Source organism: Pipistrellus hanaki, assembly GCF_964339955.1.
Source record: "Pipistrellus hanaki genome assembly, chromosome: 19".
Lineage (NCBI taxonomy): Eukaryota > Metazoa > Chordata > Mammalia > Chiroptera > Vespertilionidae > Pipistrellus > Pipistrellus hanaki.
This window is the reverse complement of record NC_140521.1, coordinates 22709065-22726579: the sequence shown is the minus strand read 5'-3', so window position 1 is coordinate 22726579 and position 17515 is coordinate 22709065. Positions and strand designations below refer to the sequence as shown.

The 17515-nt window shown below is 44.8% G+C and overlaps 1 protein-coding gene across 2 annotated transcripts in view; it reads left to right on the top strand.

Moving 5' to 3' along the window:
• Positions 1-223: 223 nt before the first annotated feature.
• The window catches only part of ANKRD13A (ankyrin repeat domain 13A), a 35988-nt gene continuing 18696 nt past the window's right edge, over positions 224-17515 (top strand). The window contains exons 1-5 of one of the 2 annotated variants that reach the window (XM_084867698.1): positions 224-591; positions 11054-11186; positions 12018-12142; positions 14556-14601; positions 16381-16524. In XM_084867698.1, coding sequence (XP_084723824.1) covers positions 496-591; positions 11054-11186; positions 12018-12142; positions 14556-14601; positions 16381-16524 — 544 coding nt within the window. In that variant the 5' untranslated portion in view covers positions 224-495. The remainder of the gene's footprint in view (positions 592-11053; positions 11187-12017; positions 12143-14555; positions 14602-16380; positions 16525-17515) is intronic. The other variant, XM_084867697.1, reaches the window with a different exon arrangement.

The window sequence follows — 17515 nt, the reverse complement described above, 5'->3', positions numbered from 1 at the left end:
TTGCTGGAGCGGGGGGGTGACGAGCAGGCTGAGTTTTTTATTTCCAGATCCTGAGCCAAGAGGGAGGGTTTGAAATCTCCTGCGGAATGTCGCTGTATATCTCAGTACGGAGCTGGACGTGGGGGGGAGCGGGTGGGCCCGGGCCGGGGGGCTGGCCTCTCTCCCTGGCCTCGCCCCCCCGCCGCGGTGAGCGGTGGTCCGCTCCCGGCACTTCCCGGTTCGGGGCAGTTCAGCCCGCAGAAGTCGGTTCGGAGCTGTCAGCGCGGTGGCGGCGGCGCGGCGGGGCGCGGGGTGGGCGCGGCTGAGCGGGTCCCCGACCCGACCCCCGACCTCCCGCGCTCCCCGCCCCTGGCCCGCGGGCCCTCCGCCGCGCCCCGCGCCCTCACTCGCGCGCCTTCTCTCGAGCTCGTCGGCCGCCGGGCGGGCGGCGCCGGAGACCCCGCGGGGGCTGAGGCTGGGCAGCGGGCGGCGCGGCCCGGCGGCGGCCTCCTCGCCATGTCGGCGGCCCGCGACGCCAGCGGCCACTTCCCCCTGCACCTCCTCGTGTGGAACAACGACTACCGGCAGCTGGAGCGGGAGCTGCGGGACCAGGTGAGGGCGGGGCGGGCCGGCGGGGGAGGCGGAGGGGGAGCTCCGGGGTCGTTTTAGCCCGCGGAGCCGGCTCTGTCCTCCGCGCCCGGGCCCCGCAGGCCCGTCAGTCCTCCGGGCGTGGGGCGGGAACCGTCGCAGGACGTGGGTTGAGCGCCTACTGTGTGCCAGGCCCGGTGCCGAGGGCTTGGTGACATGAACTCTTTTTGACTTTGCAACAGTCCAAGGAGGTAGGTGCTATTATTGTTACCTTGGAAAGAAAGGGAAACTGAGGCGCTCAGAGGTGATGCGCTTTGCTCAAGGTCGCCCACCTACTACCCATCAGTCGGGGTTCTCTGTGTGGGCACCGCGCCGTCCCAACCAGGCAGGCTCTTCCCCAAGGGGTGAGAACAATACCCGCTCCGCACCCGCCCTCCCTTTTTGTAAGGAAGGGCTCCGTGGGGTTTGGAGTCCAGGTGGCAACCCGCCCTGTGACCTTGGGCAAGGCGTTTTCCCTCCCTGGCCCAGGGAGACGGATGCCTACCCAGGTTTGAGAACCACTGGTGCCCGGGATCCTTAAAATCCCTTCGTGTTCCAAAGTACATCGATTCCTGGTCTTGTATGTATCACCTTCCCTTTAAAGCAGTGCTTCTCAGCACCTCCGGCATGGCTCAGTGGTGGAGCATGGACCTATGAACCAGGAGGTCACTGGCTCGATTCCCGGTCAGGGCACATGCCCGGGTTGCGGGCTCAGTCTCTGATCTCTAGTGTTGGGGCGTTTAGGAGGCAGCTGATCAATGACTTTCTCATCACTGATATTTCTGTCTCTCCCTCTTCCTTCCTCTCTGAAATAAAAAATATCTATTAAAAAGTAAGTAAAGCAGTGGTTCTCAGTTGGAAGTGGTTTTGGCCCCCACCGCTCCAGATGCATTCAGACAGTTTTGGTTGTTAGACGTGGGGAGTGGGTGCTCCTGGGATCTAGTGGGAGAGGCCAGGGATGCAGCTCAGCATCCTAAAGTGCACAAGATAGCGCACCCCCCGCCCCCCCCCCCCCCGCCCCGCCCCAATCACGAATTATCAGGCCCCAAAAGTTAGTAGTGTTTTGCTTGAGAAGCCCTGCTTAGGCATCTCCAATTCTGGGAGTCGTGGGTACCTTCAGGTTACGAGCTAATAAACTTAGCCGTTAGAATAAGAATTTGTAGTTGTTTGGTGTAATTGTTCTTGTTGATTCATTTTATCCAGTGTACTAACGTCCTGGTTTTCGAATTGGCACTGTAATTGTCCAGGAGTTTTAGGTTGAAGGAGCATTGAGCAGTCAGCGTTACCTTGTTCGGTAAATGGTGACTGCTAAGCTGTTCTTGCACCTGCCATATTTCTTTCAAAATTGTTGCGCACCCATTGTAAGTCAAAGTGGCTTTTTTTTTTTTTTTTAATGTAAATCCTCCATCCAATGAAAATAAACCTTTATTGTAAGTCCTTGGTGTTAATTAGATCATGCCCCCAGAGTAAATGACTCACCAAGAGGCATCCCAGTGTACCTGATGACTTAACCCTTTCTGTACAGAGGGAGGCCTCCATCATTTTGCTCTTAACTCTAAGTCTCACCATGGACACTTTAAAAACCACCGGGCAGTTCTGTTTTTAGGTCAGCTGCATTTTGTATCCTCAGTATCGGGCTGTCCAACTCCTTGTGAAATATCAAGATAAAGTACAAAGTCATAGAACTAACAACCCCTTTGATAGAGAGATTCATCACACACTTTCAATACCGATTTCTGAAAACAGCCCACTTTCTAGCCTTTGGAGAGGAAGAAAAGAGTTTAAATAAACTGGGGTTTTTCTTGATAGAAAAACTTGTTTGATAAGAGCAGTCTTGGTTTATAATCTGTAATGTGACATAGTTGAATTATTTCTTTTTCCAGAAAGCTGTGACAAAGGTGTTCACTGAAAGTTCTCTGTGACTTGAAAAACCTAAGGACACTTGTGATTAGAAAATTATAATTTTGCAGCAGATTTTCCTGGAATAACTTGGTCCTTAATGCCTTCAGCTGTCAAGGAGGTCTCAGGAAACTGTTCATACTTGCTAGTTATTTGGTTTTGACTTTGTTATTGGTTATCACTGTAGATCATTTCACAGTATACCTATTCCCTTTGGGGAGAAGAAAGGTCAAATGTAATCATAAAGAACATCTTGAACCCATCCAGTGTGACTCGGGGAATTGAGCATCTGTGCACCAAGAGGTTGCTGGTTCGATTCCTGCTCAGGGTTTTGAGCTTGATCCCCTGTAAGAGTATCGATATTTTTCTCTCTCCCTCTCCCTTCTCTCTCTAAACTCAATAAAAACATTTTAAAAAAATATTTTTTATTGATTTTTTTACAGAGAGGAAGGGAGAGGGATAGAGAGCTAGAAACATAGATGAGAAACATCGATCAGCCGCCTCCTGCACACCCCCTACTGGGGATGTGCCAGCAACCAAGGTACATGCCCCTGACCGGAATCAAACCTGGGACCCTTGAGTCCGCAGGCCGACGCTTTATCCACTGAGCCAAACCGGTTTTGGCAATAAAAACATTTTTTTTTTTTTAAAAAAAAGAGCATCTTGATCATGGAAACTTCACTGTCATGACCACAAAACCCAATTTCAATTCTGAAAGTTGGCCATTGCAAGTGTTGAGTTGATCTAGCTTCAAAGGCTACCTTGTGCTCAGAAGAGGCTCAGGATTGGTTTAATACTCTGATGTTACCATCCTGAAATTCATAATTATTTTTTTAATAAAGTTTCTTGCATTTTGATTTTTCACTGGTCCCTGCAAATTATGTAACTGGTTCAGGTGATCATTGATATTAAAATTCAAGGCAGGAAATATTTTATTGCTTTCATAGTTATTGAGATCCTCTGTTAATTATGAACCAGCTACCTACTTCTGACTCATAGGCAGCTGAATTAATGGCCAGTTCTAATGCTGATTTCAGTTGTGAGAATGGGTAAGTTATTTACCCTTGCTGAATTGTTTTATCGCCTGTGAAACTGCACATAAAACATTTCAGCGCAGCCCAGAGGTTTGATTACTGTCAGGGCACATGCCTGGGTTGCAGGCTCAATCCCCAGTAGGTGCTGCGCAGTTTTACATTTATTTCTAGACACCAGTCTTTTGGGGTGGGTGCTGTTATGATTCCCATTTTACAGATTAGGAAACTGAGGAGGAGAGGCACTGGTGTATGCTTAGCCAGTGGCCGAACCAGGATATAAACCCAGAAAGTCAGACTCTGCCCTAATCCTGTATTCTTAACCTTTATGCTATACTTATTTGATTAAAAGTACCTTCATATCAGGATTGTGGAAATAAGGCAGAGAACCCATCTGAAAATGCAGGCCTATAGTGAATGGGTATAATACCATTTGCCATAGTTGCTGCTGCTGTTATGATGATCATCCTGGGTATTCTACTTTTTTGTGTATATTCCAGTTTTTCTAAAGGAACACATACTGGTTGCATAATTTAAACCAAAAAATTCCTACTACCCCAGCAATAAAACCAGCTGTTTCGCTTAATGTTTTATTTGCCAGTAAGTTTCTGCTATTCATTTCTTCATTCCTTCCATTCCATGAGTGAGACTTGAAGCAGGCACACTGGTAAGAATTTAATTTTGTCCTGTGAACAGCAGAACAGGAAGAATCAAGTTTATCCAGATGAAGCTGATAAGTATGTGCTTCTGCGTGGGCGTTAGCCCCCAACCCGATAACTTGCTACTAGCTGGAGTTGGCTGTTTAGTAACTAACTTTGTCCACTGTGAGATTGTTTCAGGCTTTTTTTTTTTTTTTTTTTTTTTAATTTTTTTAGTTGATTTTCCACAGAGAGGAAGGGAGAGGAATAGAGAGTTAGAAACATCGATGAGAGAGAAACATCAACCAGCTGCCTCCTGCACACCCCCTATTGGGGATGTGCCTGCAATCAAGGTAATGTGCCCTTGACCGGAATCGAACCCGGGACCTTTCAGTCCGCAGACCGACGCTCTATCCACTGAGCCAAACCGGTTTCGGCTGTTTCAGTCTTTTAACATTTGCTCAGCAAAGGCACAGTATTAAGTGCCTTCCTTTCAGGCACTTTATTAAGTGCCTCTTAACCCATCAGCTTTGCTGTCTTTAATATTCAGTGGGGCCTTCAAGTTGGTTGGTGCAGTGGAAATGATTTGTGTTATGGTTATGCCATTTATCATTTAGCAAGAGAGGTCTGTTACATATCCTTGGCCTTCTTACGGATGCTGGGGGAATGAATAAAAACTTACTGACGCTGGGAGAGTGAGTGAATGGAAGGGGACAAATACAAGGCCAGTGAGTACACCTTAGACGGGGCAGGGGAGACCCTGGGACTGGGTGGTGGATGGTAGCAGATGAGGCTGACTAGGGCCAGCCCCGTTCAGGCAGCAGCAGGTGAAAGCACAACATTCAGGCAAGAGGAAGAGCGCTGTCTAGGCAGCAGAGCCTGATCGGGAACCACCCTGCGGTGTGCACCCCCGCCTGTGGCAAGGCTGCGTGAGGCCACTGGCACACACTCAAGTCAGTGCCTGCTGGCCGGAAGCCTCCTCAGAGCCGGGCCAGACACCCCAAGATAAAGGGCCTCGAGCTCACTCGGTGCTCCCCCTGGGCCCTCGGGAACTCGGGCTCACCTTAGAGAACCAGGCCAGTGGGTACCTTCCCCCCTTGACTTGGCATGAGGAACCAGCTCAGGCCACAGAGGACCAGGCAGCCTGAGACTGCCCACGAGTGAAGGTGGTTGCCCGAGGGAGGTGCCCCGCAAGAGGGAACAGTGAGCGTTTGTAAAGCACGGACTTCTTGCTGAGACCAAGGCACGGAAGGCTGAGTAATTCACCTGAGGCTGGGAGGGGTCAGGAAGTGAGACTGATGTCTAGTTCTGCAGCTGCACTCAAAGCTCGGCCTTTTGCTGCCTCTGGAGGACAGCAGGATAACAGGGAGGCTTTGAGCAAAAGAAGTTGGTGGGCCGAAACCTGTTTGGCTCAGTGGATAGAGCGTCAGCCTGCGGACTGAAGGGTCCCAGGTTCAATTCCGGTCAAGGGCGTGTACCTTGGTTGCGGGCACATCCCCAGTAGGAAGTGTGCAAGAGGCAGCTGGTCAATGTTTCTCTCTCGTCGATGTTTCTAACTCTCTATCCCTCTCTCTTCCTCTCTGTAAAAAAATCAATAAAATATATTAAAAAAAGAAAGAAAGAAAAGTTGGTGGGCTTAAATTAACAGGTAGGAAGGAGACATGCAGACATCTCATCCTTTTCTTTTAGGGGCACTATATACTTAAAAGGGGCATTTTTTAAAAAAAATATATTTTATTGATTTTGTACTGAGAGGAAGGGAGAGAGATAAGAGAGTTAGAAACATCGATGAGAGAGAGTCATTGATCAGCTGCCTCTTGCACACCCCCTACTGGGGATATGCCCACAACCAAGGGGATATGCCCACAACCAACATGCCCTTGACCGGAATCGAACCCGGGATCTTTCAGTTCCCAAGCCGACGCTCTATCCATTGAGCCAAACCGGTTTCGGCAAAAAGGGGTATTTTTAAAATATATTTTTATTGATTTCAGAGAGGAAGGGAGAGGGAGAAAAAGATAGAAACATCAATGATGAGAGAGAATCTGCAGGCCCTTACTGGGGATTGAGCCTGCAACCCAGGCCTGTGCCCTGTCTGGGAATTGAACCATTACCTCCTGGTTCATAGGTCAATGCTCAACTACTGAGCCACACTGGCTGGGCTGGGGTGGGTATTTTTAATTTGGTACAGCTCAGGACTGAAGGAACTTAAAGAAAAAACAATCAGCTTTGAAAGTGAATTTCAGTGAAATTCTGAAAGCTCTTGTTCACTAAACTAATGTCATTTTCTGAGGACCCTAAGACTCACTCTCAACTAGAATGAAATTTGAACAGATCTCTTTAAGGAAGAAAGTGACGGCTTATATAAAATGACAGTGTGGCTGAAACTGGTTTGGCTCAGTGGTAGAGTGTCAGCCTGTGGACTGAAGGGTCCTGGGTTCGATTCCGGTCAAGGGCATGTACCTGGGTTGCGGGCACATCCCCAGTGGGGGGTGTGCAAGAGGCAGCTGATTGGTGATTCTCTCCCCAGTGGGGGGTGTGCAAGAGGCAGCTGATTGGTGATTCTCTCTCATCGATGTTTCTAACTCTCTATCCTTCTCCTTTCCTCTCTGTAAAAAAATCAATAATATATATATATATTAAATAAATAAATAAATAAATAAATAAATAAATAAAATGACAGTGTGGCTGAAACTGGTTTGGCTCAGTGGATAGAGCGTTGGCCTGCGGACTGAAAGGTCCCAGGTTCGATTCCGGTCAAGGGCATGTACCTTGGTTGCGGGCACATCCCCAGTAGGGGCTGTGCATGAGGCAACTGGTTGATGTTTCTCTCTCATTGATGTTTCTAACTCTCTATCCCTCTCTCTCTTCCTCTCTGTAAAATATCAATAAAATATATATTTTTAAAAAATCAATAAAATATATTTAAAAATAAAATGACAGTGTGGGCATATGATAAGAGCTGACTCTTCTCAGTGCTTTCTCTGGGGTTAGGCATTGTGCCTTGTAAGAACTCAGTAAGGTAGGTGTTTTTTATTGATCTCATTTTATAAGGGAGCAAACTGAAACCAAGAGAAATTAAGCAACTCATCAAACAGTATATCGGTACATTAGTTTTATGTATTACATAGAGCACATACATACATTGATTTTTAAATATCTTTATTGGGATGTAATTCACTTATGCAATTCACCTATTAAGGTGTATTATTCAGTGTTTTTTAGTATATTAATTGAGTTGTGCAATCATTACCACTGTCAAATTCCAGAACATTTTCATTACCCCCAAAAGAAACCCTATACCCCTTTGTTACTCCCCCATTTCTTCCAATCCCTTCAGCCCCAGGCAACCGCTAATCTACTTGTTATCTCTATAGATTTGCCTATTTGATTGAACCCACAATCTAGGTGTGTGCCCTGAATGGGAATTGAACCACGGCTTTTTGGTGTACAAGATGACACTTGAACCAACGGAGTCACCCAGCCAGGCACAGATGGTATTTGTGTATTGCTCTTGTGTCCTGCAACCTTACTGAGCTCATTTATTGGTCCTAATAGTTTTTAAAGGGATTCTTTAGAATTTCCTATAAATGAAATTATGTCATCTATGAACAGAGATAGTTTTACTTTTCCCTTTTATTTCTTTTTCTTGCCTTATTGCCCTCGTTAGAACCCCCAGTTCAGTATTGGATAGAAGTGGTAAAAGAGAACATCTTTGTCTTGTTCCTTATCTTGAGGGGAGAGCAGTTAGTCTTAAACCATTGAGAATGATGTTGGCTGTGGGTTTTCATAGACAGAGGCTCTTTGAGGAAGCTCCCTTTATTCCTGGTTTGTTTAGTGGTGGTGTTTTTATCATAAAGGGGTATTGGATTTTGCCAAATGTTTTTTCTGCATTGTCTTAGTCTGTTTGGGCTGCTGTAACAAAATACTGAGCAGTTTATAAACAATAGGAATTTATTCGTCACAGTTCTAGAGGCTGTCAGTCTGAGATCATGGTGCCAGCAGATCCTGTGTGATAGCTGGTGAGGGCTCTCTTCCTGGTTCATTGTAGGAACCTTCTCACTGTGTCCTCACTGAGGCCTCTTTTGTAAAGCCATAATTCCCAACTCCATTCCTAGGGCTCCTCCTCATGACCCAAGTACCTCTCACCGACCCCACTTCTAATACCATCATCTTTGGAGGTTAGGATTTCAACATAGGAATTTTTGGGGTAGACCACAGCGTGCATTTATTGAGATGATTGTGTTTGGGTTTTTTTTTTTAATTTCATTCTATCGATATGATGTATTATATTAATTGATTATCAGATGTTAAACCATCTTTGCCTATATGAGATATCATTTGGATATCCCCTTTCATATGTTACTGAATTTGTATTGCTACTATATTATTTTTGCATCTGTTTTCATAAAAGTTAGTGGTCTGTTGGTTTTCTTTTTTTATGATGTGCTTTTTATCACGATAATACTGGGCTTATAGCCTGGCTCAGTGGGTGAGTGTTGACCTATGATTTAGGAGGTTATTGTTCGATTCCTGGTCAGGGCACATGCCCAGGTTATGGACTCAATCCCCAGTAGGAGGCAGTCAATCGATAATTCCCTCACATCATTGATGTTTCTATCTCTCCCTTTCCCTTCCTCTCTGAAATCAATAAGAATTTTTTTTTAATAATTAATACCATTTCTTTATAAAATCTTCCTCCAAAAAAGAAGAAAAAACTTCCCAATCAGATCATGAGCCCAATATTTTTTAAAAATATGTTTTTATTGATTTCAGAGAGCAAGGGAGAGATAGAAATATTAATGATGACAGAGAAACACTGATCGGCTGCCTCCTCCACACCCCTACCTGCAAGCCCCCATGGGATCAAGCTCGAATCCGGGCATGTACCCTGACAGAGAATTGAACCATGACCTCCGGGTTCATAGATTAATGCTCAACCACTGAGCCATACTGAGCTTTATAATATTTTTTATTTCTGTAGAGTTGGTAGTAATAACCTGATTTTGTTAACTTGAGTCTTCTCTCTTTTCTCTCAGTCAATCTAGTTTGTTAGTTTTGTTGAAATATTCCAAGAACCAACTTTTGGTTTTGCTGAATTTTCTCTATTGATTTTCTATCTTCTGTTTCAGTAATTCCCACTGTAATCTTTATTCATCCATTGTTTTTAATCACATTGTCAGCATAAAATAACATTCTTACTCCTTTTTCTCCTTTCAAATGAGCAAGAGAGGCACAGGAGGCTCCGAAGAGTTGTAATTAGCCACGCAAGTGTGCTGCTGTGTAAGCCTCATACATGCAGTTTTCCCTGTGATCCAAAATAGGAAAAGTCAACAACTTAATGTATTTGGCTTTGATTTCATATATTGTATCCAATGCTTGTCTAGGAGCTCCAGTGCTTAGTTAGTTTTGCTGTGGGGAGTGAACAGCAGTAAGTAGTTCCCCTTGGGTGATAAATATTGTTAAGCATCTCTTATATATCAGGCAGCGGCTAAACCTAGCACCTTTAATTAAATTGAATTTGTTAAGTAAGAAAAGGTTATATAACAGATGTGTAAGAAGATAAACTTGTTAATTATTTCTTTCTTGTTAAACTTCAACTAAGTTCTTAGTTTTTAGCATATTACTTAAAAAAAGAATAAGGATTTAATGCAAATTAGGGACTAGGATGACAAAGCTAGGAAATATAAGATGTGGATCCTACGCTTTGGCATTCTTGATCTCTTTGACGAGATGGACAAGCCAGACTTGGGAAAAGTCAGCGAATCCTGGGAGGTGGGTGGGAGGTTCAAGGAGACACGTTGGCACTTCAGTGCCTGAGAGGAATCTGAGGCCTGAGATTGGTCCAGGCGGATGTGTGTTCCCTCAGCAGGATGTCTTCAAACACTTCTGTTTTCCTCAGCAACAGTTCCTGTCTCCGCTGCACAATAGCCATGCACACAGCAAAACAGGGAGGCTCTGTAGCTGTTGGATAGTGGTTTGCCCATAGTGCTGCTTACCTTCCTTCCCTGTGGCCACTGGCGGAACGTTCTGGGTATCTTTGGAGGCTGCAGTTAATCATGCACAAGTGGCATCTCAAATCAAGACAAAGCACATTTTCTACGGAGTGTTATGGCACTTAGCATTCGCATTCCCAAGTCCCGTGGCAGCGTGTTGTGTCCTGGGACGGGATTCAGAGCTGTCTTTGGAGGGCAGGGCCCGCCAGAGAGCAGGCACCGGAGGAGAGTATGTCTGTACCTGGAAGAAAACCCTCAAGGGGAAACCGACTGACGGTGTGTGTGTGTGTGTGTGTGTGTGTGTGTGTGTGCGCGCGTGCTTACATTTGTCTATGAATCTGTGCACATACACGCCTGACAGATCATGCACATTGTCTGCAGGACCCAAAGGTGTGACTACTTAGGCCAGTTGGAAGTCAATACACAATAATGAGAATGGTGTGTTGGTGAGAATCCAACTGGAGAATGTCATTTTATTCTGACCTAAATTCTCTTCTGCACTTTCCGTTTTGCATAAATGCCTGTGCTTCCTGTTTTACACCTGAATGCTGATGTGTGCTTAAGAAATCCCCTACATTTCTTAGGGGAAAGCCTTATTTAGACTTGAGTGTGGTTCGGAGCTTGAGGTGGTGCTCAATGATCTGAGGCTGGTAGCTAGCATTTATTTATTAGGCATTTAACTCTATAGAAAGAGGAACTCAGTAGCTATCATCTTTATTTATAACCCCCAAATTCCTATTTCAACTGTGCCCATCTGCAAGCCTTCATTTTTCCATACATTGCCTTAATTAACATCTAAATATTGTTTTCTGTTTTTATACTTAGGATCTCTCAAAAACATTTTCACATTTCTGTGTAATAAATGCCCGTGTTTACTTCACAGAACGTGGAGGCTGTGGATCCCCGAGGTCGAACCTTACTGCACCTCGCTGTTTCTTTGGGACATTTGGAATCTGCTAGAGTCTTGCTCCGACATAAAGCAGATGTTACAAAAGAAAATCGCGAGGGATGGACAGGCAAGTATGCTTTTAAAATCTTTAAAGCCTTTCATTTCAGTGTCTCTTTGGGAATAAAGGCCAGTGTCAGGCATTGTCTTCAGAGCCATCTTTATCTGAAGACTCTCTCTCTCCTGGCCTAGGCACTGGGCGAGGAGACAGGAGCCTCAGATGCTGCTGGCTGCTCTGCAGCACGGCGGCCGGATCACGTCCTGGCCCACAGCCCTCATCTAGAAAGCAGCTCTCAGTGCAAACCCTCCCCACCAAGCACAGGTGTGGAGGCCAGATTCCCCCGAGGAATGTGATGGGAACTGCAAGGAATCCATCAGGATAAGCAAAACCAAAAAGAAATTGTGGCCTTCTCGAAGTGGCCTTTTCCAGTGAAGTCCTGGCTCTTTTCTGCGCACATGTGCGCGTGCACGTGCCAATTCTCTTATTATTGGTCAGGGTAATCTGATGGTGACAGAGCAGAAAACACACAAGCAGAGCTCTGCTTGCCTGATCTACATGTAACCATAGCTGTGTGAGCACAGAGTTAAAGCCAGCTTTCTGAAGGCGCTGTCAGGATTCCATGACCAGCGGTAACCAAGGGGGAGAAGGAGGGGATGGATTTGACCGAGGAGGATGAGGGTTTGAACAGGAGGCTAAACGGGCTCTGTTTTCTCTTTTTACCTATTTACGAGCTAGCAATAAGAGGCGTGGTCACATGATAACGTGGGGTTACCGCCTCTCTCCTCTCCAGGAAGAACGTGCCGGTCTTTGATCTATGTAGACATTTTTCAGACTGGCTGTGGAATGTCTCAGAAAGTGTAAGAATGCTGGGCCATTAGGTTTTACCTTGTTGTTTTCCAGTTTTGCACGAGGCTGTGAGCACTGGTGACCCTGAGATGGTGTACACGGTTCTTCAACATCGAGACTACCACAACACGTCCATGGCCCTCGAAGGCGTTCCTGAGCTGCTCCAAAAGATTCTCGAGGTACTCAATGTGGCACTGCCGTCATTGACCCTGTGGGGCGCCTTCCTGAAGAGCTTTATTTTTTATTTTTTATTTTATTTTTTACAGAGAGAAAGGGAGAGGGATAGAGAGCTAGAAACATCAATGAGAGAGAATCATCGACCAGGTGCCTCCTGCACAACCCCTACCGGGGATGTGCCCGCAACCAAGGTACATGCCCTTGACCGGAATCAAACCTGGGACCTTTGAGTCCGCAGGCCGGCGCTCTATCCACTGAGCCAAACCGGTTTTGGCCTGAAGAGCTTCATGAGTCAGGAATACATGTACTGAATACTGGAGAGCATGATTTCCTGCGCATCAAACAATGAATTTGTCCAGGTGCCTGATTTCTTAAAAGTAGCATCCTGAGCATAGGTCACCTTGGAGATGGTTGGGCCTTGGTGACTGGACAGGGATTGTCAGGGTCTCTTGAGGTTCCTAGGTCTGCGTGTATCTTCTCCTTGTCACTCCTGTTACTTCTAGCCATCAGTATTCTGCGGCTTCTAATTCATTGCCATATTTGATGTACAGTTTTGGGGAAGTTTACAGGTCTTTGTGAATTAAAGTGCAGGACTGTTTGACACCTAGAGAAGTTTCTTAAACAGTTTTACTTCTAGGGCCCTGGATTGTTTTGGATGATGGTTGCCATTCTACAGATAACCTTTGTTACCTGCAAAAACCATTTTATCAGTCAACCATGTGGAATATTCCCGGGGCAGCAAGAGACGAGAAAGTGCCATGGCTCAATTTTCATGCCATTTATTCTCAAATTAAGCACAGACGTGAGCTCCTCAAAACATCTCCAAAGATATTTGTTGATAAATTGGCTTTACGATGTTAGTCAAAACACATTTCTGGAGAAAAATGAGCAGTTCTGTGGAGAAAAGGAACAATTTTGCTAGAAGTTAGACAATCACTGCTCATTATCTGAGCCCCCTTTCAAGAAATAATTCTATGTAAAGTAAATGCTGCCTAAGATGTTAATTTTCATGTACTGCAAAGAAACCTTCCATGGCATATGAAACAGTTATATGCATTGTTTTTAAAATAGGTGTGCATTTGTACAACGATCACATGGGGCTTTACCGTTCTCTTATCTGACTGCAGGAGGAACTAAAAACATTTCTCCATTTGACAAAACAGAAAATGACTTAACATGGCGTCACCCCCATTTTAAAAATTCAAAGTAAAGGATTTTTCTTTTTAACCTGTTATTGATCCATACTAGTGAACTGCATTGCACTGCACTTCCTGCTGGACGGTATGGACAGCCCATAGCTGACCTTGTGCTTATTGGCACCAGAGGCCGTGGCTGATGTTTTGTCTCATGACACGCTCGCCTTTCTTTCTTTCTTTCTTTTTTCTTTTTCTTTTTTTTTTTTTAAATATATTTATATTTTATTGATTTTGTACAGAGAGGAAGGGAGAGAGATAGAGAGTTAGAAACATCGATGAGAGAGAGTCATCGATCAGCTGCCTCTTGCACACCCCCTACTGGGGATATGCCCACAACCAAGGTACATGCCCTTGACCGGAATCGAACCCAGGACCTTTCAGTACCCAAGCCAACCCTTTATCCATTGAGCCAAACCGGTCCCGGCTCGCTCGCCTTTCTTTTTGGCTGCCCTGGAGAGGGTCGCTGTCCGGCACTGGAATCCTGGCCGGTCTTACACCAGGGTAGACTCTTGGTCTTCCTGCCCTGAGCTTCTGGCAAAACCTGGTGGTGGGAGGGACAGGAAAACACCTGGACTTGCTAGCATTTCTCTTCTTGGGCGGCAACGGGAAGTTAGTAGGTGGCACTTAAGAAATTAAGTAGCTCGCCACGAACCTTGTAGGTCAGAAATCATCTTAGACGGGGCTGCTGTGGTGGTGCGAAACGTCAAAGCCACATTCTGAGAGTTAAGAGGAAGGCGGAGGGGAGTATAAACTTCTTGGGGAAGTGATGTCTAGCTGCGCTCGTTGGTTTCAGAGCGGTCCATTTTCCAGAACTCAGAGCCTTTCAGCCAGGCTCCCAGCCTGCTGGATGGAACGGACATTCCTCTCTCTGCTTGGAACGGCCTGTCCTGCACGCTGCCTGGTGGTCCTTACCCATCCTCCCAGGCTCTCCTTATGTGCCTGTTAGGAACCAGATTGAGCCCCTAAATCAGACTTGACTTTTATCCCCCTCCAACGTTATTGCTTTCAGTTAACTTTATTAACTGTCTAGACATTTTATATCAAGAACAAATCACAGCCTGAATGTAAAATAAGCATTTATTTTGATGGGTTTGCGCTTTGTGTTTCTTATTTTCTCTGTTCTCTCCCCCTCCCACACTTTAAAAAGCCCTTTTAACCCTTACTGTGCTTGTGTTTAGTTAATAGCACAGGGTAATTTCTTCTAAACTTTGTCCTTCAGACGCCAGATTTCTATGTGCAGATGAAATGGGAGTTCACCAGCTGGGGTGAGTGGCTGTGAGATTGTAATTTATTTCTGTTCCCAACTTTATTTAGCCTCAATATTGGTTTATTTTTCCTTTATAAAAGTTACATGTATTTTTTTTAATCTAGAAAATGCATAGATAAGAATTATGAAAAATAGTCACCTATAATCCCACTTAAGCACCACTAGTGTTAGTGTTCTGGGCATTTCCCTTCAAGGCTTTTCCCCACATGCAGGACTTTTTCTCCCAAGCATCCATAAATGACAGTTTTGTCTCTTGTCATTTCCAGTTGACATTGATCTATATTATTAGTTCTTTAAAAGGTTGATATTTTAATAGGACTTACCGTAATTTGCTTACTTCCTTATGTGGTTTAGCTTGATTCTTTTAGACTCGTTATTCTGAGGAAGAAGATGAGATGAATATCGGAGTAGCTTGTTTTTTACAAAATGGATGTATTTCTCTCCAAAATCTTATGTGAGGCAAATTGACTGACAGTAATTTTCATAGTTGTTCTATTTTTATTTCAAGTTGATCAGTTAATGACAGCTCCTAATTCCCAGTTTTCAGCCATTTTCACTTCCAGACTTCCCTTTCAGGCAAGACGTCATATTTATAATGAAACATTGAAATAGAGTAAAAAGTATACAAAGAAGAGAACTTCAGATTCTTTTGTGAAACGAATGAGTTTTTTCTAATGCAGATATTCACTGATTTCAGGTTTTGTTAAAAAGCAGCACATTTTATTTTATTTTTGAAATATATTTTATTGATTTTTTTACAGAGAGGAAGAGAGAGGGATAAAGAGTTAAAAACATCCATGAGAGAGAAACATTCATCAGCTGCCTCCTGCACACCCACTGGGGATGTGCCCACAACCAACGTACATGCCCTTGGCCGGAATCGAACCTGGGACCCCTCAGTCCGCAGGCCGACACTTTATCTACTTAGCCAAACTGGTTTCGGCAGCAGCACATTTTAGACATTTGATCATCTGAATGGTGGATCTGACAATATGGCAGCCGCAGCCATATGGCAAAAGTAGCATATGTGAACGAGAAAGGCCAGATGGACCCACCCGAGCTCTGATGGCAGTCAAGGAGAGGAGCTCGTTTTGACATTGAGCATACTCTAGCCCAGTGGTTCTCAACCTTTCTAATGCCGCGACCCTTTAATACAGTTCCTCATGTTGTGGTGACCCCCAACCATAAAATTATTTTCATTGCTACCTCATAACTGTAATTTTGCTACTGTTATGAGTCATAATGTAAATATCTGTGTTTTCCAATGGTCTTAGGCTCTACAGCAGCAGTTCTCAACCTGTAGGTCGTGACCCACAGGTTGAGAACCACTAGCAGGGTCACCTAAGACCATTGGAAAACAGAAGGTCCTTTTTTATTTTTTATTATTATTATTTTTAAAATATATTTTTAGTGATTTCGGAGAGGAAGGGAGAAGGAGAGAGAAATGGAAACATGAATGATGAGAAAGAATCATGGATAGGCTGCCTTCTGCATACCCCACACTGGGGATCAAGCTCACTGCTTAGACATATGCCCTGGCTGGGAATTGAACCCATGACCTCCTGGTTCATAGGTCAACACTTAACCACTGAGCCTTGCCAGCTGCGCCATTTTTATTTTTTAAAAGTGACTTCTTGTATCAAGTTCAGCCAGGTTCAGCTCTATGTGACAGTCTCCATCTTTCTATTCCTATCCTTTCATTAAAGCCAGAATCCTGATTTCTGGGTGTTTCGCTTGGCCATCAGGCTTTTCTCAGTAATGCACTTCTCTTCTTCAGTGCCCTTGGTTTCCAGAATATGCCCCAACGATGTCTGTCGCATTTGGAAAAGCGGTGCCAAGCTGCGTGTTGATATCACATTGCTGGGATTTGAGAACATGAGCTGGATAAGAGGGAGGCGTAGCTTCATATTTAAGGGAGAAGGTGAGTGATTTCATTGTAGTAACCACTGCTCATGCTAAGTTATAGAGTGACTTTTAACCATAAAACACATCCACATTCATGTGCCTTATCTGATCCTTTCTGGGCATTTTCTTGTTATTCTTTCTTTAATTATGTTTTTATTTATTTTTAGAGAGAGGCAGAAACATCAATGAGAGAGAAGCATTGATTGACTGCCTCCTGCATGCCCTCTGATCTACTAGGGATCGAGCCCGCAACCCGAGCATGTGCCCTAACTCGGAATTGAACCCAGCCCTCTTGGTTCATGGGTCAGTGCTCATTCACTCAGCCACATTGGCGGGCTTGTCATTCCTTTCGTTATTCATCTCAGTTCCTGTACCTCACTTGTTACCTATATAATTCTCTTGTGTGTATTATTTACCACCCAACATTGTTACTCTCTTATGTCCCTGAGCTTTGGCTACAAGCCTCTGTCTTATATCTCATTCATTATATTCCCTCCATACAAGGCATTGCTTATCCAGTGTTGTGCATAAATAATGTATATTTTGTAATCATATATATATATATATATATATTTTTAAAATATATTTTATTGATTTTTTACAGAGAGGAAGGGAGAGAGACAGAGAGCTAGAAACGTCGATGAGAGAGAAACATCAACCAGCTGCCTCTTGCACACCCCCTACCGGGGATGTGCCCGCAACCAATGTACATGCCCTTGACCGGAATCGAACCTGGGACCTTTCAGTCCGCAGACCGACGCTCTACCACTGAGCCAAACCGGTTTCAGCCATATATATATTTTTTAAATATATTTTTTTATTGATTTTTTACAGAGAGAAAGGGAGATAGATAGAGAGCTAGAAACATCAATGAGAGAGAAACATCGACCAGCTGCCTCTTGCACACTCCCTACCGGGGATGTGCCCGCAACCAATGTACATGCCCCTGACCGGAATCGAACCCGGGACCTTTCAGTCCGCAGACCGACTCTCTACTACTGAGCCAA